The 26,572-nt window shown below is 33.9% G+C and overlaps 1 protein-coding gene across 1 annotated transcript in view; it reads left to right on the top strand.

Moving 5' to 3' along the window:
* Positions 1–22,480, top strand: part of Slc13a1 (solute carrier family 13 member 1) — an 86,225-nt gene extending 63,745 nt beyond the window's left edge. Inside the window, exons 8-15 of the mRNA XM_026388727.2 lie at positions 5,136–5,255; positions 8,922–9,020; positions 9,418–9,519; positions 12,554–12,660; positions 14,589–14,698; positions 19,711–19,872; positions 20,743–20,880; positions 22,343–22,480. Coding sequence (XP_026244512.2) covers positions 5,136–5,255; positions 8,922–9,020; positions 9,418–9,519; positions 12,554–12,660; positions 14,589–14,698; positions 19,711–19,872; positions 20,743–20,880; positions 22,343–22,480 — 976 coding nt within the window. The remainder of the gene's footprint in view (positions 1–5,135; positions 5,256–8,921; positions 9,021–9,417; positions 9,520–12,553; positions 12,661–14,588; positions 14,699–19,710; positions 19,873–20,742; positions 20,881–22,342) is intronic.
* The last annotated feature ends 4,092 nt before the right edge of the window (positions 22,481–26,572 follow it).

The following is a 26,572-nucleotide window of genomic DNA, read 5'->3' as shown; positions in this document are numbered from 1 at the left end:
GTATTATCCAACAAGTACAACTTCTGTAATTGAATACACACAAGAAGAGATCTATTGGATAAAGAATGGAAGACTATAGCAAGTAATATTTCATAGCTTCAGGTTATCAAAGTATGTTATTCAGTTTATAGTTGTCATTTGTGAAATCATGGGTATAGAAAGCAGCTTAGAAGAAAGTTGTGTTACCAACTATTAGCACAGTCACGATTACTATGTGTTAAATAACAATAATCCCCCTTTATCCACAAAGGGTATGTTCCAAGACTCTCAGTGGATGCACCAAAGTGCAGATAGTACCAAACCATACAGATAATGTTTTTTCCTATTCAAAAATGCTTATGATAAAGTTAAATTATAAATTTAGCACAATTGGAGATTGATAACATGAACAAATAACAAAATAGGGCCATTGTAACAGTACTATCACTACTATAATAAAAATTGGATGAATGTAATTTCTGTCCTGAAAGAGTAAAAAAAAATAATTAATTTAATAATTAATTAATTTTTTTGGTTCATGATTGACCATGGATAACTGAAATTGTGGAAAGCAGAGCCACAGGTATGTGGAGGATTATACCATAGGTTCATAATGTAGGAGTGCTAATGGAAACCCATTTATGCTTGCCCTAATTCAAAGCCCATCTGCCCACCCTGTACTCTTTACTAAATAAAGGGAGGAGGTAAACCAATTACCTAACAATAGCCATCTTCAAAGGTTACCAGGATTTTCCCTTCATAAGCTTAAATTTTTTAGAAATAATTTCTCTGTAAAATACTGTAGAAGACATTTGAACATTATAGAATTTGTATTTAAACTTTGGCTCAGATTTCAAGCCTGCTGTATATTAGCTGTACCTTGTGAAGGTCAGTTTCCTCCTGTGTAAAATGAGGGCAATACTAAAACTTCTTATTGTAAGTATTTAAAGACATAGTGCACATGTGACTGTAATAGAGAGCCTGGCACACAGGACAACTTGTCAGCAATGGTAGCTACTATTATTGCTGCTGCTCCTATTTCTGTTATCGCTGTTAGAAATCGAAGCCTGGCTTCTGAATAATGAGCAGTTAATATTTTTTAAAAAACCCTCTGGAAGCAGACAAATCCAAAACTAAAAAGTGGCTTTGTCTCAGAAATAATCAAAACAGTCATTAATCAATGGAACTATAATCAGTGTAGACACTAGCTTATTATGGGGCTTAATGGCCAAAATCTGTTACAAGGTTGTAAATTTCCATGACTACATCCATACTTTCAAAGCCATTTCTTTGTGTTTCATTGGTATTTCTGGGTATTTCATTGATCATAAGAACTGCAATGACAATGTTATCTTCCTAGGTATCAAAATTTAAGCACACATATGCTTTAGGTCAAAGCATGCCTCTGTGTTATGGTGCAGTCATTTCTAAAGTTTGTTTTTAAATTTCCTTAGAAACTTAAAGTTGCATTCTGGCTATGGGTACTCCATAATATATATGGAAATTTCGATCTTGATGGGATTCGAGAACACAGTGCTTTAATGAAAAGAGGTGGTTGTGTTTTAAAATAAAACTCCCTCATGGGTTGAAAAATACAGCTTAACTACATGATCTGTGACCTTGAGCACTTCACTTAACCCCTTGGGACTTGATTTCTTCCTGTGTAAAATGGAAACATAAAGACCTGATCACAGGATTTTCATCAGAATTAAATGTGCTTGGCTCATCTGCTCATTCCTAAACCTCTGCCTTTCCTTGACAACTCAGCATGCATCAACGCTCACTGTATCACACCCATTTCCATGTCTTTATAATACCACCTACACACTGATGATTGCCAATTTCATATCTCTATCCCTGCCTTTTCCTCTGAATTCTAGACTCACTTATCTAGCTGCATATCCAAAATGGTCACTTAGTAAACTAAAGCCATCTCAAGTTAACATTCCCAGAGGAAATTTTGAGCAGCCGTCACTCCCTTTCCTAGTCCTCTGCCCACCTGTCTTGACCCAGATTTCACCATTTCAATATGTGACCTTTTTCCTCCATTTCTCAAATTTTATTCCAAATGTATCTAAAAACTATTGCCTTCTCTTCATCTTCACCACCAAACTTCTTAAGCTAACACATAAAACTTGTACATCTTTATGGGGTACCAGGTGCTATTTCAAAATACATTGGATAATGTTCAAGTAATGGCTTTAAGCATCTATATCTCTTCAAACAACCATCATTTCTTCATAGTGAACATTCAAAATCCTATCTTTTAGCTTTTTTGAAACATTTACTGCATTATTATCTATAGTGATCCTACTGTGCAATGGAACATGAGATTGTATTTCTCCTACCCAACTGTAGCTTGGTACTCATTGATTAACTTTTTCCATCCTGCCTTCCAGACAATTGTCCCCGGCCTCTGATTATGATCGTTTTACTCTCAACTTCAATGACATGAACTTTATTTAGATTCCACCTGAATGACATCATGTGGCATTTGTCTATCCCTAGCTTAATTTACACAACACACATCTTCCAGGTCTATTCATGTTAACAAAAATTACATGACTTCATCTTTTAGACAATTGAATAACATTCCATTTTGTGTATGTGTACTACATTTCTTGACCCATTCATCAGTTGATGGATCATTAGGTTGTATCTGTTTCTTGGTTATTGTGAATACTGTTGGAATAAGCATAGGAGAACAGATATCTCCTCAACATAGTCATTTCATTTGGAAATATATATATATATATATATATATATATATATATATATACACACACACACACACACACACACACACACACACACGAGTGGGATTTCTGGATCCTATGGAAGTATTTTTTTCTTAATTTTTAGGAGCATCCAGTGCTTTCCATAATGGCTGTACATATAATTTACAAGGTAACAATGTGCAATGGTTTCCTTTTATCCACATTCTTGCCAATCCTTGTTTTTCCTTTCTCCTTCTTACAATTTATATCTCATCTTGAGTTTCACCTTCTCTGATCGTACTATGTAAATTCTCTTCTTTCTTCTAATTGCTTTTTATTACATTATTCTGTTTAATTTTCTGTTTCAGAATTTGCTTCTCTGTTTATTTTCTGCATACATTATTTTAGTATAAGGTTCTTGAGAATCTGGACTGCATCCCTCTCATTTACTATTGGATCCTCAATAGTTAGAAGAGTACCTATCATGAATACTCCTGGATCAAACATGAGTAGACACCCAAATTAGTGTTGGGTAAATGAAAAGAACTTTATCAGAATTGACTTTCTTATGATAGAAAAGATCAATGTTGCTTTAGGCACATATTTGCAGTCACTTCACTTGTATAATATAAGAAAACACGGAGAAAGTCCATCAGAGCAAAGAGAATGCAATTCAGAATATTCATTCCAAGTATGTGTTAAGACTACCAAAAGGTCACAATTCTGTGTGGCTGTTTATATATTTCCTTACTTCTCAAGGAAAAAAAAAAGTTTATCTCTTTCAAGCTTTCTTATTCTTAAAGTATCCATTCAGGAAAAAATTCTGAAGAGCCCATATTTGCTAAACATATTTGCAGGGTTCTGTCCAGCAGGTGGGAGAGTAGTACAGGTATGATGTATAGAGAGTGAAAAATGAGGCCTTGTTCTGAACCGAAACGATGTAGTATTTCCAAGTATCTCTAGGCTGAACAGAATCACAAAGGTCATTTTGTAAATCCAAGTCTAATAAAATTGATGGAAAATCAGTTTAAGCCTTTTCCCCATATTTTGTTTTCCAACTAAAGAAAAAGTTTTTTCAAAAATGAGCAATTTTCAAGAGCCTTCTGAACATAATGAAGTATTCATCTAATTCTATGTATTTTCTAACATTTCTTTTTATCATTTATCATTTTCTAGTTTCAAAAAACATAAACTAATCCTTGGATCACTACAACATAGATAAAAAATTATCCTCAAGTTGATAAAGATAACTCAAGGGCCCCAGAAAGATTAGTAACTTTTTATAAGCTCAACAAAAATTGCAGAAAACTTTAGAAATCTTTAATTTTGAATACCTACTATGAGTTTTTAAGTTGTTCATCACTTAGAAACCCTCATAAAGTATAAGGAACTTTCTAAAGTACATAGATTTGCTACATAAATGTAATATGAAACACTGCATTTATTTATATGGTCTTTGTAAGTAATAAAATGAAAGGTGTAATTTAAATAGAAAATATATATTTATATAAAGTTTTCTGTACTTAGTGATTTCAAAAATATTAAAGCATGTTAGTAATATTTTCATTATTTATGTATATTTTCCATATTGTTCAGATTTCCAACTCTGTTGTTGCTTTAAAAAATGTTAAAGAGACAATTTCTTAAATTTCCTGTTGTTTTTCTGTATTTGTAAAATAGATAACTAGATGAGAATTTATTGGTATTTAGACCACATTTTTAAATAATGAATGTGAGGTCAGCAAAGAAACTGTTGTTTTGCTATTATGTGAGTTAAAAAGTTGATAGCAACTAGAAGAAATAAAGAAGATGTTGATGCTTTCCCAAGAACATTTTTACTGTTCTCATCTGGCCCAGATTTATTTCATTTGACTGAGCCCCAAAGCATCATCTGGATCTAGGAAGAAAGGGCTACTGAGGCTCTAGGATGACTGTGGTTTGGGACAGAAGAATCAGGGAAAAGCAAACAGCCATGAGAGGCAGTACAGGATAGATCAGAGCTCCTGCCTAAGAATAAAGGAAACCCTCTTCCAAAGTGAAATGGGAACAGATACTTCTGTTAATTTTCACCAGTTCCCAAGTCTGATAATTTGTCTTTCTTCTATTCTGATTTGAGTAGTAACAAAAAAACACACTCCCCGTGCATACCCATTTCTTATGCATTTAATGAATGTCAGTACAGTGCTACAGATTGAACGAAGGGAAAAGAGATCAAAACATACCCACTCTTGCTTTTCTGGGATGCAGCAATAATTACAAATTTGCTGAATCAAGAAAGGAGACAAGGAATACAACTAACTACTGTGCTTAATGGTAAATACATGGCGGAACTTCCCTCTTGTCCAGCAGCACAAGAAATGTGGACCACTGCTTCCCAGTGACTATCGGAAGGGATTTCACTCATGCCTCTTCTGAATGCTTCTCTGTATTTCCATACAGACGCTATCCTGATTGTGATTGCCTCAACTTTGGATCATGGTTTTTGTTTTCCTTCCCAATTGCTATTATTCTTCTACTCTTATCCTGGATCTGGCTTCAGTGGCTTTTCCTAGGATTCAAGTAAGTCAACTTTTTTTTTTTTTTAACTTTTTTTTTACTTATAGGTGGACACAATATCTTTGCTTTATTTATTTATTTTATGTGGTGCTGAAGATTGAACTCAGTGACTCACACATGCGAGACAAACACTCAACCACTAAGCTACAACCCCAGCCCCATAAGTCAACTTTTTATGTTAATAAAATAAATAAAGGTGTCCAGGTTCCGAGTTGTCTGGTGCTTTTCCATCTTTTTATTACCCACAAAACTGATATGCATGAATAAATTTTAAAGGTAAGCTAGAATCTCATTTAAGAAATGTTGGCTGTGGAAGAGTCTATAAGGCAAATCCATCCAGGTGTTCTTTGAGTCCTAATTCACTACAATATGCATAAGCCAGAAGGGTCTAAGGAACTCATTATGAAGAGGACTCAATCCAACTTGTCAAAGTGGAGTTTTTAGAAGTTTTGGCCTTCTACTTGACTCAATGTCATTGACTTCAGCAGATAGGCATCAGTTGGGAGAGGCTTTGGGTTATTAAGTTACTTTCAACCAAAGCACACAGGGCTTCCTGCTTTTTGCTAGCACCGAAATTGAAACAGGCTCTAACATATAAAGTAAATTGAGTATCTAAGAATATTCTCTATTATCTCAGGGATTGGGCAAACAGGGATAACACTGTGGCCTCTCAGAGGCCAGATGAATGATCTTTGCAAGTCCTAATCTAGTCTCAAGTCTCAGTTCCTTCAACTGTAAAAAGTTAGAATTCACAAAGATGGATTCCAACACTGTGATTCTAACACACACGAGTACAAGTCGAATACATAGTACCCGAGATAAGATACACTGATCAATAAAGAATTGCTGATGTCAATAAAATGTATATATATATATATATATATATATATATATATATATATATTAGCATATTATTTTGGCTAGGATTAAATCTCATAAGCAGCAATGAGTTATACGATTTAGACGACAGCTGACACTGAAAATTAAGAAGAGCTTCTCAGGAAAACCTAAAATGCAGCCTCTGTTTTCAATTTACTTAGTAATACTCCAAAAAGAAAAATAGAAAGAGAAAAATAAAACAATTCAAATTCATTTTTGTGGAGTTTTATTTAAATAATTTCCAGGACCTATAAATAAAACAGCATATTATTCACATAGACAATGAGGCTGAAGTCAGCTATTTGTACTTCTTTTGAAAAGCAAAATAGTATGGTGGGTGTGGTTTCCTGCCTGTGCCCACGGATTTCCAAGCCTAGTAACATAAGGACTGACATGCTCCTCTCTCAATTCTTCCTGATTTTTCTCCAGAACTGCCCAATGGTTTTAGTAGTGGAAAGATGTTACTAATGATTTAACAAAAATAATCCTGTCCAGATTGTGGGAGCAGCATGTGGCAGTCCTCCCGCTGAAGCAAATGTGTGGGATGTCACTGACTTCAGCAGGTGGGCATTAGTGGGGAGAGGCCAGCTGATACTCCGTGCCCCTCCCAGGAAACCCAAGCCTTTGGGCCTCCCCAGTTGTATAGGTAGCAATGTCAGACAAGGGGACAGGAGTCCAGCGCCAATGAAAAGATCGGGTCACAGGCCCCCAGCTGTTTTGCTCTGTTGCTACATATAAAGACTTTACAAAATATATGTGCAACCACTGTCATTATTTTAATACAACTCAGAAAAGAGAAATAAATAAGATAAAGGAAGAAAAAAAATCTTGTGAAGTGCATACATTAGGCAAAACCCATAAATCATGGTGAGTGGCAGGTTTGAACAGTCCCCTTTCTGTCCACTACTGGTTACACACAGCATAGTTTCATGTTCTGGCTAATTTTTCAGTGTCCTTTTCAGTCTGCCGGGATGTTCACCTCCAGAGGTTTTACCTCCAGAGGTTTTAGATCAACAGAAATTATGAGCCCCTCCCCTGGCAGGCTACCATACATTCTGATTAGTGTGTTGACTGTTAACATAGTTAATTCACCCATTATAAATGTTCCATTATACTTGGGAAGTGTAGCTCATCTATCAGGGACTTGGAACTGATTTAAATGGAGAGGTTGGGGTTGATGCATTGGCACATGCTTCATCATTTCCTTTATGAAGGAACTAACCTTCATTTGTAGCAAAGCCAATTGGCTTTGACTTAACTATTTACTATCTGCAACCAAGGGGACCGAGAGTATATATGTAGTGCACTGGGTGGAGAGCAGCTTCTAAGAGAGGTGATCTTTTTCATTAGCTATACTTTTCCAGTGAGTATTCTCAAGGTGGCTCATGGATTTGTTTCTTATAATAGTGCTATTTTTGTTGTGAAAAAGGAATATTGTCTGGAGATTGGCACTGTTCAATAACATAATTGAAACTGTAAAATATGATTATTCCCTCATTGATAGGACAACAACAATATCCATCTAATTATTTTCATGGGTTAGGTTTTACCCATGAGGATAATTATAAAAATACAGAACAGATAGCTTAAGAATTGAGGAAATTCTGCTCCTTCAAAGGGAATCACACTCCAAACAAGGCTGAATAGTGCAAATGTGTGGGGGGAAAATAGATTAAATCATCATGTACCTTGATGAGAAAACTACCATCTCATAATCCTAGTCTTTCTACTTGGTCTCTCATAAGTACATATGTGTGACCCAAAGTCTCCAGAAGAAAATGTGTCCACTTTCTCTATCTACACGTAACTTAAACTAAGCTACCCAAGAATATTCTAAGAGATAATCTCTAAGAATTTAGCCATCTCCCCATTTTTCTTCTCCCTCTGGAGGGATTTATAAAAACAAACTAACCAAAAGAAAAAAGAAATCCATATAGAGCAGTGTTCCACAAAAACTCTTTAAAGTTTTGAAAACCCTGGAATTTAGGACAGAAAAATTATGTCACAGGGAACTATGGTCAAGAAAATAAGTAACTAAAAGCAATAAAGAGTAGCAGTTACTCCTGGAAATAAATTGGAAGATCTACTAGGTGCTATTAGGACAAGTGTGCAGAAACTTACAGAAAAAAATCAATATTGTTGGTTTTACTTTTGAGAATAGATCTAGTTTAAATTCTGACCAGGATCTATCTAGGTGCCTTTCCTGTTCTAGTGTAAAAACTCAAATTGAGCATTTTGTGAAAATTGATGGACCTGACACCCACTGTCTCATAAATTTGCCAAAGGTACTGTTCAGTTGATGAGTCAGGTATTTACTGTGTATGTCAGTGGTAAGAGATATGGGGCCAAAGAAAACATGTATGACACTGTCACTGTCCCTGTCCTCAAATTATTTATCTAACTACTGGGATAAAACTTACATGTGTTTATCAAACAAGATTTATAATAAATATGTTTTTAAATGTAATATAATGATGGAGCATATAAAAAAGTTTTAGAGATGAGTGGCACATGGAAAAATTCCAATGACACCAAAAGACTTGGAAAATTATGAGATTGGTGGAAGACATCATGGAAAATATGCAACAATAATTAAGCATTGAGGAGTGAGTCAGCCAGGTAAAAACAGAGAAGACAACCAAAAAGAGAGGGGAGGAATATTTGGAAAGCAGAGATTTCTGTTCTTAGCAGTGAGTTTCATATCATAAAAGGTTATCACAAAAATGTCTTCTGTAAAGGAGGGCAGTGGTGAAAGAACCCTTTGCTTAAGAGTCTTTACTTCTTTTTCAGTTTTAAGGAGTTGTTCAAATGTGGCAAAACCAAAACTGTCAAAGAAAAAGCTTGTGCTGAGGTGATCAAGCAAGAATACAAAAAACTTGGCCCAATGAGGTAAGCTACACACACACACACACACACACACACACACACACACACACGGATTGCAAGTAGTTGTTTAAAAGCAAATAAAATAAGCACATAATTGTCCACAAGGTGTAATATTCGGTTCACACACGAAATTTGCTAAATTTTTACGATAAACATGATAAAATACATGCCACTGTTGAACTAGAATTTTCCAGTATAGAATGACAAGAAGCTGAGAGAGCCCACCAAGGAGGGAGAGCTTTACCCAACTGTATGATGCTCTCAAATCATGGACATATCCAGACATATCCAGTTCTTACAGAGTTTAGTGCTCTGCTAAAATTATTCTTGACAATAGCTCAGAGAGTTTTCACAAATATCCTGACAGAGAAACAAAGAAATGACTGGAGTCTTTCCACAGGTATCAAGAAATCGTGACCTTGATTCTCTTCATTATAATGGCCCTTTTATGGTTTAGCCGAGATCCTGGCTTTGTCTCTGGTTGGTCTGAACTTTTTTCAGAGTAAGTATTACATGCTAGGCTTGTCAGAACTTCCCTGTCTTATACTGAACTTCTCTCCTACGTAATTCCTGTATCTTGAAAAGATACTATGAGATTCTTTTCTTTCTTTCTTTTGCAAAGATATTTTTTTTATTTCTAATCTTTTCAGGAAAAATAATTATAAGAAATAAAACCTAAGGTTAAGAAAGGATAACCATACTATCCTATAATAGAACACCAGGGAACATTAAGCAAGACTATATCCTCCTTACAAAATTGGAAATATCATCTGCAGAAAAGTTGCAGTCTGTAGAGGTCAGGAGTATGGACGTCAGAGCCACACTGCCTGGGTTCCACTCCTGGGCTCTTCCACTTACTCTAGGCAAGTCACTGAACTGCCTCTTCATCTTCATCTTCAAAATGCAGACAATAATATCACTCAGAAGAGTGCTGCTCCTTTTCCTGTAGAAAAAGCTATACAAATGCTTATTACATGAAAGAAATGCCACTCAATGCCTCTGAATAATCTGACATAAATTTATCCAACTAACTATTATTATGATATTCCTTCCCTCTATGGAAGGACTGGGCTTGTCATTCTTTCCATGTACGTATATTGTGGGACTAGTTCTCTACAAATTCAGCCCAACCTCCATTTCAAAGATAAGAATTTCCTGAATTAGTAATAAGACTGATTTTAAAAGCTAATACTAGAAGCCTGGCAGAGTTAATATTATCTCTCAAAGTCTTGTATACCAGAGTCATTGCTGAGTCATGTGAAGTGAAGGGGGAAATTATAACAAGATTTTCCATCCTACATGTCAATATGAATAATTTGGTTTTGAGATTTGTGTTCCCAACGTACCTTTCAATGGAGTACTCTCATTCCTAAATTCAGGAGATTTCTGACTTGGACTTCCTGTTTTACAATCCCCAGCAATAATCCATATAGTTTGGAGACAGAAACCAAAATTATTTTGAGTCAGATGTATGCTGGCCACATGGAATAAAGAAACTCTTCTATCTCTGACTCAGAGCCTTCTGGTTTAGGGTTATTGCCACCATTATCTAAAAGGTGCAAAATCTGAATCCAAATTTCTACTGATCCCACAAGTCAAGCAACATGACAGGGTAGCATGTTATAAAAGTTGGGCTTCCCTTAGGAGTAATGCTTTTCATTTTGAGAGGTCTCAACAAAAAGCAACATTATTCAAAGAAAGTTATTATTAAATAGTTGATTAGCACTTTGTGGTTTTGTAATAGAATATAGACCAACATAAACTTTCTAAAATCTGACTCCTATCATCCAAGGTAGGGGAAATCTTTCTCTTAATACTAGTATGAAAGAACTAAATGAAACCAGACAATAGCTAATAAAAACCAGGCAAAAATCCCAATAGGAAATTCAGTTTAATCAGTTTCTAAGTGTTACTCCTTAGGGAATGATAATGTAATTCAGGAGATGCTTTGTTTGTAGCAGGAAAACAGTGCATTTGTTATGGGCAGGTGCTCCTGTCACCTAGAATTTGGAGGAAAAAAAACAATAGGAAAGAGAACAAAGGTTTGAGAGAGGATGAAAAATACAAATCTAATTGTCAGACACACAAAGCAAATGAAATGTGTATAAGCTTAATATTTTATAATATTGAGACAACCTAATCCATAATGAGCTAAAAATAAAAGTCATAATCAAATAATAATAGTTCTAAAAGTCTTTCAAAAATAAATTATTCAATATTTATGATTTGATTTTATTTGAAATATATTTTCTGTTGAATATATTTGTTACTCAGAGGTTTTAGACATTTAGAATTTCTAACCTAGCCTGATATATTAAGATTTATAGCTACCACCTAATGTTTTCATTCCATCTGTTTGAACCTGGACAGAATTCAATGTGTCTTTTCATATAAAGCAAACTGCAGTTACATGATGCCTTGCCCAAGTTGGCAAAAATTCAACTAAAATTTATAACTAAAATAAAAAATAAGAAAGTAAATTATTAGTGTTGGTCAAGTTTATAGAACAAATTATGCTATGATAGGCTTTGATTCAAAATGAAAGAAAATAAGTCTAAGGAAAACAGAACCTGTTAAAAATTTGTTAGATTGGGAAAGATGCGGCATTTCTTTATTTATTCAGATCTTTCAAGCAAATTATGAGAGTTGAGAAGCTTTTAAAATATAAAAATTACTGAGTTACAGTATAGAAAATTAATCCTTATGGTATATGCATGTCTTCTCAGGCTATGAAAATGCACTCAGTTAATATTACTGACTTTTGAAACTATATTCTAATTATCTATGCTCTGTTTCATTTATTTCTGGTTTCCAGGTGCTTTTTAACTGTTGAGGCTTTGGGGAACCTGTCTTATTTGCTGGAATGGCCTGGTGATTCTAAGACCCCCATCTGTTCCTGAGTCACTCTTAATTTGTACAGTGATAATTTATGAGCATCTCATAAACCATCCCAGGAATTAATATTCTTGACTGAGTTTCTTGGAGTGCAAAGAATTAAATGTGTTGGCTTTATTTGTCTGACATGGCTAGGACATAAAACTGCAGAAGCAGGTGTTATGTCTTAGAAAACAGATCAGTTCCTTTTTATGGTTTATAGAAGAGTTTAAGAAGACTCTATCATTATTATGTTTTGTCACAGTTCAAGAGCAGGATGTTATGGGCTTTTTCCCATTACATAAATTGTTTTAACCTCAATTTTCTGCAAATATAATTAAAAGAAACAAATCAAACAAGAAATTGATTCACAAATCTGCAAGCTTACCTAAAAGGGAAATTTGGCCAGTTGACCTAATATGTCAGCATATTTAAATGTGATATTGAAAATAAGAAGAACTATATGAGAGCAATGGGAATGTGTTCTGATGATGGGTTCTAAGGAGTTGTGTCATCTGGTTGGAAATCCATAGATTTTAGAGCAGATTATATGGAGTAAATAAGCTATGCCACCTGTTAAATAAGTACTATTGGCATAATCAATTGATGTTTTAACTCACTAGTTCTTAATGCCATTTTTTAATGCACAATTTTTTTTTCAGGAACCCTGGTTTTGTTACAGATTCAACTGTTGCCTTAATTGTAGGACTCCTTTTTTTTATAATTCCAGCTAAAACACTGACAAAAACTACACCTACAGGAGAAACTGGTTAAGTACCATTTATAACTAACTTTAATTGAATTTGACAAAAGAGCAAAAAATTACAAAATTCCATCAGTTTCAGTTAGCACTTAGAACAGAAGGAATGTCCGTGATGACTCAACTCCTGGCTTAGCATGCCCTATTTACACACTGTATCGTCTTGTCCTACACCCACAAGAGAGATCACCTAACATGCAGAAGTTAACAATAGGCTTTCTTATGAACCATAGTTAGGGTTCTGCTGTGTATGAACAGTACTACATGACCTATAATAAACCAACTTCCTTGTCATAATCATAATTAATCTTAATATCAGCAAACAGAGACAAAAACTTGGAAGTCATTACTTCTTAATGACAACCTGATAGTAAATGCTGAGGATATGAAAATGTGATGTGAATTTCAAGAGAAAGAGCATTTACATCCTCACAGTACTTATGGAAGAAAAGAAACTCAATCCCACATAGCCATAACCTAGGGATGGTATTCATTCAAAAGGAATGGTATTCAGTGGGAGCATTTACTGTATTTACAACCCATGGATAAACAGGCGTGTGCATTTACATGGGCACACACTCTCTCACAGGTGCACTCCTTAGACCTAGGATTCATTTGTGTCTGTACTTTATAGTAACACAGCATGTTTTAAGTAGTCAGAGTCCTATATTGTCAATGAGTAGACACATAACAAATAATTTGTAAGTTTGGAAATAGAGTAGTAGATACATACAGTGTTTGTTGTTTTGTTTGTATTTTGTTTTTTGTTTTTACTGGAAAGAAACTGTGTTTTGTGCCATGGGATTGACCCATCTGACTCTTTGCATCACTTTCTATAAACAATTAATGTATCAGATATTCAGGACATGATATGTGTGAAGAGCATTATGTAGAATTAAATAATGCATTTTGCTCTTCACTTGAGATTAGGATTATTCTTGATGTGTGTTAAGGAATAGTGGAATATTTAGCATTGATTCTTGTGAGATCCTGAAGACTCTAAGCACAGCAATCAAAGCCCTAAATACCAACAAGGACAAGCTCTGAGGGACCAATGTGGTAATCTCTAGCTTCCCTGGTTCCTAGATCTGAATCCTTCTCTCAAAAAGTTGTCCCGATCCACCCTTCATGGAACCCTCATCATTTAACATATTTTTAAAATGGCAGATAAGATATATTCTGTTAAATTTAGGTAAGAGGTCATTTCAGAGATGTTTCATTTTGAAAGAATATATGGCCTTAATGCAATTAAGGAATTCTGTAGCAAAATTTCAGTCATCAGTGAAGGTTGGTTTGGTTCCAATTTAGGGGAAGGAGATAAAAAGGAGGTTGAAAAGCAACTTTATAATCTCATCATACGGAAGGCTGCCTCTTACACACAGATGTTAAATGATAATTTGCTCCTAAATGAACTTATTTATCAACAAATAAATGGAAAGCTCAGAACCCAAATATCAGGAGATATCTTTGTGATAATTGCTTTCATTTCCACAAATACAATTTTAATTTTTTAATCTGAGTTTTGGATTACCTTTAAAATGGAATCCTGACGAATTTGTCATGATTCTCCTGACTTAAAAAATAATAAAGTATCCAAATAAATTTTAGTGAAGAATAATTAAAATTGTACAGTGATTCTATTAGAGCCAATGAAATGTTAATATTCTACATAACAAAGAAATGTCTAGTCTAATTCACTGTGTTATTAGTAGAAGTAGTGGAATGGTTGAATGAATGAATGAATGAATGAATAGCATTATAAGTGACAGTGTTATCATCTACTTAAATGTATTTCAAAATATTGCCAAAGGATTTTTTCCAAGTTATAGAAATTTTACAAACTTCCTGTTAGATGACTATGTAGAATACTGATAAAAACAGGGAATAGTGGCACATTCTAAGCACTATTTAACTGTAGCTTTTTTTTTTTTTTTCAGTTGCTTTTGGTTACTCTCCACTGATTACTTGGAAAGAATTCCAGTCATTCATGCCTTGGGATATAGCCATTCTTGTTGGTGGAGGGTTTGCCCTGGCAGATGGCTGTGAGGTAATACTCTGTAAGATATTTAACAATTAACTAGACTGTTCAAAAGAAGAACACAGAAACATTCAAACTTTTGACATATTCAGCTTTACTATGTCATTTTAATGATGCAGATTTCAGTAACCATGCAGTGAGTGTACCACACTGATGAAGTGAGTTCAGAGTTCAATATTTTTTATAGGCTACAAGCATAAAACAGTTTTTATGGTGTTCTACTGTGTCAAAAAAGATAATTCAAAGGAGATTAAAATTCTTAATCCATACAATAATATTAGAAGACTAGCTTGGTAAGAAAAAAATACATAAAAATGATATTTAAAGTGATACCTTGTGAAACATACTTTTGTTTGTTATACTTTTACCTTATTTCATTTGAGTCGTTCTTGGATTTCAATATGTCATGGTCCTATTTTCAAAAAAAGTAGAATTAGAAATAAAATTAGTATCAAATTTTATAATAAGTGTTTACTGACTGAAGCCCAGAGAGAATTTCATGCAGGTATCTAATATTCTATTATGTCAAGCCTTAGAAAGAAATCAAAATACCTTGGGGAAAACACTCAGCTGTTGCTTTGACCTATCCAGACATTATAAAGCAGTGCTGGTCCCTTTTAATTGCCCTGGTCATTGTAAGGTGGCTGGAAGAAAAATCTCTTCTCTAAAAATTTTTTATAAATGTTTTACGACTTAAAAACTACTTTTGTCTGGATTTCATAGACTTTTGTGCAATACTCAAAGCTTATGGTAGCTCCATTTCCTTACTCAATCATCAAATTGAAGGAAATGGGGTGATAGGAAGGTCAAGCCTTTGGATTTATAAGAGGTTAACTTTTTATATTTCTCAAAACAAATAGTTCTCTCTTCTCTCCTTGGTAACCTATTGGGAGTCTGTTCATTGCTTCTAAGTTTGTTTTTTGTGTTTTTTTTGTTTGTTTGTTTTTTGTCAATTTTCTGCATAGTATTTAGATACTGAGTTTTTAGAAAGGATTTAGTCAAAGATAAAAGTCTTGGAAATTGTCTCAATTTTGAGTGCATTTTACAAAATTGTTTTAGGTCTAGACATGGCTTCTCTCATAGATGACTCAAAAAGAAATGGTAGAAATATGAGACAATTGCACTTTTCTACTATTTCAACAATAATGAGCTCTGAATTCTCAGAATAAATAATTTCCATTCCTGTGTCTGCCCATTTGAACTTCGAGGAAATCAGAATGGGAAAATCTGACACTAATACATCTTTTGCTCACCTCTCCTCCCCAGAATATGTCCAGACTGGATCCTAGAAATTTAAAATAACCTTGAAAGTATAAACTAGACCCTTGAGCAAAAATATCTGAAGTAGAAAGGTGTAGATTTAGTCTGATGCACTAGGCTCTCTCAGCAGGAGACTTAAGGAAGCCATGGAGGGAGGTCTAATTTACTATAAAAATCCTAGTATTCAGAATCAAATTCCTACAAGAATACCCAGAATAACTCTATCCATAAGTGGCCAGATTTAAGCCAAAAATATGGTTGTAGGCATATGCCTGTAGACACTGGTTTTACAAACAATTTGGGAACAGTTAATTTTTAAAAATTTTTTCTTCAAAATTCTAAGTAGTTTGGCAATCATCCAGAGCCAAAAAACCCTTCTAGTTGAAAACAGGGAGACAGAATGGCTACAACATTGGTTTTGCTGCTATATATCTCTCTTAAATGTCCCTTGATTTTTTTTTTTCTTTAGTAGGGGGGATTGAATTCAGAAATACCTTACCTCTGAGCTACATACCCACTCTTATTTTTTATTGTTTTTATTTTGAGACAAGTTCTCACTAAGTAGCCCAGGCTGACCTCAAACTTCCAATCCTCCTGCCTCATTCTCTAGAGTCTCTGGGATTACAGGTGGGCACCACCATGCCTGGCTCCCTTGATTTGTTTTAAGGTGACTTCTTACAAACTGGTAAACACTTTCAAACTCTTATGCAGGAATAACTCATGCTCCTCCCTTTTCACACATTCCTCAAAAGTTTCCCCCAAAATAAACATGGAAGATTAAACACTGTTTTCTCACATCTCCTCCAAACTGGAAAGAACAGAACAAAAAGGCATTAATTCACAAAGACAAAAACCATCTGTATGACTGGGTCAGGAACAGACAAGAGACGATGAAAAGTTTAGAAGAGGGAAAGAGGACATTTGAGGACATTTGACACTGTCCAAGTAGAAGGAAATGAAAGATGAAATTTGCAGGCCGACAAAGACAAGAGTAAAGGGAAACAAGGGGCTTTATCCATGAGATCCTGGAAGAGCCAGAAAGAGCTGGCTGCAGATGACACTGAAGGATGTGGGGAAAACTGAGGTACAAGCCAGAGCTGAATACTGAGGATGGTTTCATTTTATTTTTAAATTTTTATTATTTATTTATTTATTAATAATTATTGATTTATTTGTTATTTGTTCACTTGTCTATTTATTATACTGAGGATGACTTTAAAGTCTAAAAGGGGCTCTGAGTCTCTCGGATGCTTTCCCTCGTCCTGAATAGCCAGGCTGCTGTTCTTTCTCTCTGCTTACTGAAAATTAAAGTTTGCTCTTCTACCAATGAGATAATGACCCACGCTCAGTTGCCTATGATAAAGTTTTTCTTTCAGCTGTTCTTGCCTGGCACAAAGAGCTTCCAATCACCAATTTATTCTCTCTCTTAAAATGAATGGTAGTCAAGAATCACTACACTAATGTGCACTGACACATTACCCAGAAACAAAAGATAAAATGCGAAAACAAAGAAAAAATAAACAGAAAAAATTAAGAAAAATAAATGTGTGAAGCAATACACACACACACACACACACACACACACACATTTGCTTCTGATGCCTCTAAGAGATGCTGGAAACATTAAAGATGTGAAACAGAACGTTATTTTTTTTTTTTAAGGAATTGGCATAAAACGAAAAAGAGCCCCTTAAAGATGAGAAATACAACAGCAAAAATTAAAAAAAATGGTAGCAGTGTTAAAAAATGAAATTTGAACATATACCAGAAATACAATAAAAAAGTAAAAGAAAGTAAATGTTCAAAATGAGTGATAAGAATATGGGAGCATCATTCAGGCTAGGGATATAGCTCCATTGGCAGAGTGCTTGCTTCACATGCACAAGACCCTGGGTTTAATCCCCAGCACCACAAAAAACAAACAAACAAAAAGCTAATAGCAGAGCATCAATAAAAAAATATAAACCAATGTAAACCAATAAAAATGTAGTAAATCAATAGAAATGTTAGAAATAGAGAAAAATTAAGAGGAAGAACATCCCCCCCCCCAAAAAATATAAGAAATTTCTCATAGATAAAGATATAGAGATTCTATACTGAGAGAGCTATTAAGAGCCCAATATCAAAGTGCTTCATTTAGAATTTCAGAAACCCTGGGGATAGAGATGGTGTCATCTTTTCCATGTCTAATTGCACATAGATAAAACCCATTCTTAAAGTCTGTGTGCTCTAGGATGAATTTTTGTCACATAAATAGTAGTATTTTTCCATTTAAAAGTCATAGACAAAAACAAACAACAATATAAATAAAAGCCACAAATAACAAGGGATATCTGGTACCCACATCTGTGATATTGTGCCAGTTTTTGAACTGAGAGTATGCTGCTCATACTTCATGCATTTCTGATGCCAATCCTAGTTTGTCATAAGCATATTATATAATAGCCCATTGAAATTGTCTCACAAAGTAGGTTTTCCATTCCATTTAGAAAAGAAAAACAGGATAATATATCTGCTAATCTGGGTGCAGCCAGTTTTTTGGACATATGTGATTTGGCTGAAGAGCCCAACTGAAATCTGCAAGAAATGGTCCAATAATTTAAATACGCAGCATGTCAGTTATTTCAAATCTCAAATTTTAAAAATGCTGAACTATAAAAATTATATAAAAATAAAATTAAAAAGGTTTTCAGGTATACAAAGATTCCCCAAAATTTACCTTCTATGCGCCAGTTCTCAAGAATTAATAGAAGGCTGTTTGCCCCCAGCATAACACATAAATAAGGAAGGATTCCCATAGCTGGAGGGAGAAGGGAACTCACAGGAGCAAATGGAAGTCCTGGAATATTATTTGAGTAGATTTAAAGACTATCTAGTCCAGATGGAGTAGGAGGAGGGAATATTACAGAATAGATATCTCCAAGGGAGGAAATGGGAAGATAAAATAACAAAATATTATCTCATAAGAGTAACTGTTTGGGGAAGAATTTTCCAGTTTTATTGGAGAATATAATGCATTGGTGATAGATACTTGGAAAACTAAGCAAACAAAAGAATGAAGCATTATTTCCTGGGAAAATAATCAAAGAAAAGTAAATATTATCCCAGAATGCCAAGTGGCTCAGCTAGGAAAAATATTTGTACAATCATATTGGTAAGCATTAAATCATGATTTAACAATAATTATTGGTGTATGATTGTGGAGGAATGAAGAGACAATATATGTACGGTGGATGGTGTAAGAAAATTAAATCCTCATGTAATATATTAGAAAGTCAGTAAATAATGTCTACTTTTGAAAATTAGGAAAAAATGCATAATTAGAATATTACTTTGAAGGATAACTATACTAGTCTCTAAATGTAGCTATAAATAGCCAATAAGAATTGAATGTTGCTGCCTCTAACACAATTTAGGAGTAGGGAGAGATGAGCTAGAGGGACTGTTCTTTTCTTAAAATCACATAGTACTAAGTGAGTTATGAAAATACCCACAGATATTAGTATATAAAATTAAAATGTAATTAAAACAAAGTGGGAAGATAATTTAAACTTTCTCAAGCATGTTGATAATGTTGAAATAAGACTTATCAGTCCTCCACACCAAAGCCATCCAGAGGTGCCATACGATAAAAAATGTTACAGAATTAAAAATTATATTTTGGAAACTAAGTTCTCAGCCAATAATGCTTTACATGTGTGTAAATTCTGTCCAATTAAAATGAATTATTAATGAATAAATATTGCAAATTTGTCTTATAGGTATCAGGACTATCTAAGTGGATAGGAAATAAATTGTCTCCTCTAGGTTCATTACCAGTATGGCTAATAATTCTGATATCTTCTTTGATGGTCACATCTTTAACAGAGGTAGCCAGTAACCCAGCTACCATCACCATCCTCTTCCCAATATTAGCTCCACTGGTGAGTATCTTATTTATCCCATTTATGTTCTCCTCTTTCAAAAAGTAGTGTTCATTGGACTGCTTATTTGAATATTGTGGTGTGGAATCTTTGTTGACCTAAGTAGGCCTCCTAGAAGTAATTTATAGGGACTTTATATTAATGCTTCCTTCGGTGACCTTGACTCAAGAGAACTATTTTCCATGTTCAAATAGCATAATTTTAAGTGAACCATTTATCTTCTTTCTGACCAGGTTTTGTTTTCATTTACACATAAATGAGAGAGCCATTCTCAATCCTTTCCAGCTATAAGGGGGACTCAGTGTTTCCTGGCAACTTTAGGATTTAAACATCTCATGTTGACACTTCTCCTTCCAGAATATTGTTCACAGAAGCAATAAAGTTTGTGGTATAATTAGAAGCTTTGGAGTCAGAGGAACCTGAGACTTTACCAAACCTCTCCTACTCACTAGATGCATGTTTAGAGAAGTTGCTGTAGCCTCTCTGGACTTCAGTGTATTCATGTGTTATTTGGGGTTATAGTTGCCATCTCATAAAAATTTTAAATATATATGCAGGTGCATTGCATTTATTATATTATATATTATGTATAACTATATTGTATATGAAAACAATTAACACAGTGGCTATCACTATATAATAATCTAAGGTTGATATTTTTATTTAGTGTCTGGAATAAATGATATCTTATTTTCTAAATTAATTGGACTATAATATTTAAATAATCATTTATGTGTGTAATTTTATGCCTTCAGGTTTCAACTTCCTTCTGGGAAAGCTGATTATAAAAAAATGTGCTTGTTTTGATGCATGGTGCCCACTCTCAAAATTTTCCTTTAACTCTTTTTACCTTTTTATCTTTCACAATAGTCTGAAGCCATTCGTGTGAACCCTCTTCATATTTTGCTGCCTTCTACTCTGTGTACTTCATTTGCATTCCTTCTACCAGTAGCAAATCCACCCAATGCCATTGTTTTCTCATATGGCCATCTGAAAGTTATAGACATGGTGAGTTAGCTAAAAAAAAAAAAAAGCTACCATATCAATACACATTATTATGTGCATGTAATATCTTGAATAAGCTCTACTTTTAAACACTAATCAACCATCAGGAAAAGCGCGGTCTAAGTTCTGCTTCGGAAGATGTACACATGACTGATTAGGAACTTGTTTATAACAGTGATTATCAGTAGTGAACATGGCATTAGAATTTGTACATGCAAATAAAGATGTAAGGAACACATCAGGAGTGGTTGGGGGGAAAGGAGAAAAACAGAATTGCTTAACACAACTTAAACTTCACGTGTCAAGATCAGAATCCACCTCGACCCAGGCAAAAGGAAAAAATAGGGTTAACACCATCCACTAACTGGGTTGCTATCACGAATATTGATGCAACAACATTTTTCCTAAATAAGACGTTGGGTTTAGTGCCTGATAGATAAAAAGGCATCTTTCTTGTTCTAATTCATGAGCAAGTAAAATGGTAAATTTAAGTGATAAAATATGCACATTTCTGCCAAATGCAAAACTAGTGTCAGTTAAGAACTTCTTTGAGAATATTCTAGACAGCCCAATTTTCATCAACAACTTTCAAACCTATACAAACAAGAGTATAACCAATGTCCCTTGGTGAGCTTGTTATTCAAATCCATTTCCAAGGTAAGTCCCTGATCCCTTCCTTCGACCTAGATTGCTGTGTCTAAATCCCTGAAACATAAAAATTCTGGAAATGTTTCTATGCAGAAGTCACATAATATCTTTCTAGTAAAAAGAAAGGTGCTTCATACAATATATGTGATGCTGTGTGTGTATGTGTTTGTGTGTTGAGATTAATAAAAATAAGATTCTGAAATATGACTGGCTTAGATAGAGAGAGAAGGAGACCTCAATAATAGTCATTGATAAGTGTCCCTCTTTTACTTTGGGGATCCATGTTTTATGCAGAAAATTCAGGAGTGAGCAAACATTCTCTGTAATATGTGAGGCTTTGTGGACCATACTGTCTGTTCTTACAAATATTCAATTCTGCCATTAGATCATGAAAGCAGCCAGAGACAATATGCAAGCAAATGTGCATAGTTATGGTCTGGTAACACTGTACTAACAAAGACAGATCAAGAGCAGGAGTTTGGCAATCTCTATTTTAATGAAGATAAGTGAAACTGTTTAATGGACACCATAATTATGATGTAAGAGAGAAAAATGGGAACACTAAGAAAAATGAGTACAGATACAGATACATTCTAAAATTCCAATTACAGAATGTTTCTGGGTAAATTAATAATAATAATTAAATGAAGATGAAAGATAGTTATCATGTGGTATCCTGAAACTCATCGACTGAAATATAAAACCACAAAACTTGAATACTGATTTAATATGCCAGGTCAGATTTTTTTCAAGGGTTTTTTGTTTTGTTTTGTTTTGTTTCTCTATTCTGAATGACTTGTGCTCTTTCCTGTTCAAGGTTAAAGCTGGACTTGGTGTTAATATTTTGGGTGTTGCAGTGGTGATGCTCGGCATGTTCACTTGGATTGAACCCATGTTTGACCTCAACACTTACCCTTCTTGGGCTCCTGCAATTGTTAATGACACCATGCCATGACAAGCACAAAATTTCTTACCATTTCATGGCGACTTTGAAGAACCATTAAGAATCCACTATAAGATGCGGTTGTATAACTAAGGACTCATTTAAATCATTCACAGTGTAGCCACTACTATTTCAATGAATACTCAAGGCCTGCTGTCATAACTTGAAGTTCATATTGCTTTTGAGATGCAACCAGAGTGTCTGCGTGCTTCATCAAGAACCCCGGGGTTGAGATTTTGCTCTTAGGCTATCTGCATCTTGCTTCATCATAAGAATACTTTATAGCTTGACCTTTAAGAGGGTAGGTCATTTGCTTCATCTTACGGTTAAAGTTCAAAGTTCAGTATAACATTTCATACAGCAATGTATTATTTCAGAAATTTCCCATCAAACTAAAAACAGAAAATAAAGCATAACAATTATGTACTTAGATAAATCATTTCTGTGCTGTTTTTCAAGGAAATTTCCTGAAAAACAAAAAGCCAGGGCCATCTGGTGTGTAGAAAAAAGTTTAATCAAAATGAAATCCCTCACTTAAAAAATCCAATTGGATAAATTTTAATATATATATATGTATATATATACATATATATATATCATATGAAAATAGAAATTTGAAGTAGTACAAAATTCCAAAATTATAAGCTGAATCCACTAAAACAACAGAAAACTCATAAAGATTAATTTCTATTTGACCCTCTTTATAAATTAATATTTCATACTTTATTATGATCTTTGCACTTAGAAAGCATTTTGGATATCTATGTATAAAACTTTTAAGATTTTCACTAACTAGCACAGCATAGTAAGAAAGGAAACCTAAACATTATAAAACTATTAATACATTTATGCAAGTATACAACATGCATAAGTTTTCATCTTATTTTAGAAATGTCATATTAAAATAGGAGATATAGAAATCTAAATGATTATCACTGTGTATATGAAACTAGAAAAATGTCATGTAACTTCATTATATCAAAATTGAAAGGAGATATCAGAGGGAAAATGAAAAATTAAAATGACATATTTAAAAGAGAAAAATAAAATATTTATGGATACACCAAAAGGAAAATAAGGGGAAAAACCCTTAATGCTCAGACAAACAAAAAATAAAGAAGACCTAAAAAACGTAAGGTTAATTGGCATTACAAAATTGGACTACAGCAAATGAGATAGCAATCAAAACAAAACAATGTGCACAATTAGGAAAATATGGAGATATTAGATCACAGAATTCTCATGCTAAAAATAAAATAGAAGACAAGGTCAAAAGCACACCTTTTCCATTTTTCATATTCATAGGCACCTTTATAGATGTTAAAGAACTAGTTTGGACTGTTTGAAAATAAAATTATTTTTGAAATTAAACATAGTTTTTAAAATATTTCTTTTTAAACAATATATGATACATTTTCCATGTTTATTATTTCTCTTTATTAGTCAATACAAAGTAAATTTTTTTTCAAAAAAAAATTTGTGCTTCTAAATCTTAAAATATAATGTTGGTACTTTGTGAAAATTATTTGTTCTTTCTGTTTGCTTGTTTCTTTCCTATTATATGCTACACATATATTTATGATCCATAGTACTGAACATTTTTCTGGTCTTTTCTAGTCATTCAATTTATTATAGCTGAATTATATTCTTTGATGGATACATTTTCACTGTGAAAAAATAAAATGACTTTTCAAATTATAGTAAGTTTGGGTCTCAAGAAAATAATACAAACATTTCAGCTTGAATAATTTTAATGAATTATTTCCAACAGCTGTCAGCTAAATACAAGAAAGGTAATACTTAAGTCAAAATTGTCTAATTGAGGACTACATTCTCCTGTCACATCTTCGTGTTTGGCTGATATTTCGAAAATGACTTCTGCATTCCACATTTGTCTCATTTACATCAAAGTTCTCAAGCTCTTTTAGTTTGAGGGTTACATACTGTCTCTGAAAGTTTCTAAAAGGCAGTCCAAAACAGATGATCAAACAAATCTCTGTCCTCCCACTCCACAGTAGATAGTGTTTTTGTTATTATCTTGAACATCACTTAAAGGTTAACTAGAAATCTTTGTCACTTTAAATTCCAGTGTCTTACTTAGGATTGGATCTTGTCTAGATAATAGTAGCAATTTCACTAACTGCCTATTCTCTATTAATGCAAGCTCCTGGAAACCTCCTCTGCCATGTGTACCTTTCACTCACCCCAGCTGCTGCCATTCCTGTTGACTTCTCTAGGTTCACAGCTCCTCTCACTCAAATGTGTCCAGTACTTTCACCTTCCTTACTATCCCTGTCTTTGTTCTCTCCTTTTTAGTCTGGGAGGTAGTGAAGCACACTTTTAACCAATACTGCCAAATAGCACTATTGGCAACAATTGACAAAACCATATCATGGCACCTTTTCAGTCCTGGTATGGGCACCGCATCTTATTATGTGGAAAAGATTATTATTAAATACATTTTTATATGTCAGCCACAGCCAAATATTCCATAAGAAGCTTTGTGTAACAGCTTTGTTCCAAAATTATATTGGTTTCTTTAATGAATTGCTTTTACTCGAGTATGTAGATTTTACCAAATTAGATGTTTTTTTTTTTTTTTCTTATTTTTAGTAGGGAGTGTGTTGTTCTAAGGAATGAAAGAGTAAAAGTGAACACATGGTTTCAGTTTTATTATTCTAACATAATCTAAAAAGGGAAATAGTTAAAATTGTTACTCCAGGGCAGCATTAGCCATGTCATTCCCAAGGGAAGCACTTTAATTCAGTAAAAATATCCTAGTAAGTTCTGGAAATGCAAATATCCAACATAGGCCCCCCACTGCAGAGACAAGCCTCAGTAATCTGGAGCAAACAATAAAAATAGCATGTAACCAAGACAGAAATTCAAAGGTTTTTTTCCAAAGACGAGAGTCTTTGTCTATCTGGGAAATCTTGAGGCCAAATAATAGAAATTATTGTATAATATATATCACTGTGTCTGTAAGAAAACAATGGACATCATCAAAGAAAGCATAAGCAAGAATCCAAAGATTCACAAACATAGGAGTAGAGGGGGGACACAGAGTTAAGATCCCAAGGACTATATTCTCAAAGTATGAGATAGGGGGAAAAAAACTCACCTTCTAGAGGGGATTTCTGTGTTTTGGCCAATGTGGGCAAAATCTCTCTTGGAGATTCGTAGGTCTAAAGTCACAAGTGTAAGTACCCATAAGTGAGAAAAACATAACCTGAAACTTTATTCTAAAACTATTCTCAAATATCTAGCAAAAGGAATATGCTATTCAAGTGGGCACTCAAAAATTGCTAAGATTAAGTTTCATGTGATATTTTAAGTAAGACTCATAAAATAATAAAACTAGACAAATTTATCAGCCAATTTTGTGAATCTTTTAGAACAGAATTTTAATTCTGTGTAAACTGTTTCAGAGACCAGAAAAAATTTTTAAAAAAAAAACCTCCCCAATTAATTTGATGAGCTATCAAAGCCAGACAATAATGGTACAAGATGGGGAAATTATGGACTAATTTTCTCTCCTGTTTGATTTTGTTGTTGGTGATGGTGATGGTGATGATGGTGGTGCTAGGGATGCAACCCGGGGCCTTGTGCATGCTATGCAAGTGTTCTACCACTGAGTTATATCCCAGCCCCAAAATATATTTTTAAAGAATCTTTAAAAATAGGAATTAGGAAACCGAATCTGAAAACATAATATCTTATAATATCTTATGTGTGTGCTAATTCAATTTGAGTTTAATGTTGAAATTCCATAAATGTCGTGCATATTATCAGTCAATTGAAAGTTTTATATTAAAAAGTAATTTAATGGGATTCTTCACATTAACATAGTGAGAAGAAAATCTGACAATTATTTCAATATAGGAAGAAAAAAATGTTCAGTGGATCTAAAAATCCATTTACAATTTAAAAATCATTTGAAAGGAAACTACCAAAGACTAACAACAATAACAGAAAGACTATAACACATAACCTGTAATAAACATCAAACTTAATAGTGTATCCACCAGTTCAAAGTTAATTTTCAAATCCAGAATAAAGTAAGATTAACATTTAAAATTGTGGTTAGGATTAAAGCTTTTCCTT

Source organism: Urocitellus parryii, chromosome 3, assembly GCF_045843805.1.
Source record: "Urocitellus parryii isolate mUroPar1 chromosome 3, mUroPar1.hap1, whole genome shotgun sequence".
In the NCBI taxonomy this organism is placed as follows: domain Eukaryota; kingdom Metazoa; phylum Chordata; class Mammalia; order Rodentia; family Sciuridae; genus Urocitellus; species Urocitellus parryii.
Note: the sequence above shows the minus strand (reverse complement) of the source record. Positions and strands in the feature narration are given on the sequence as shown.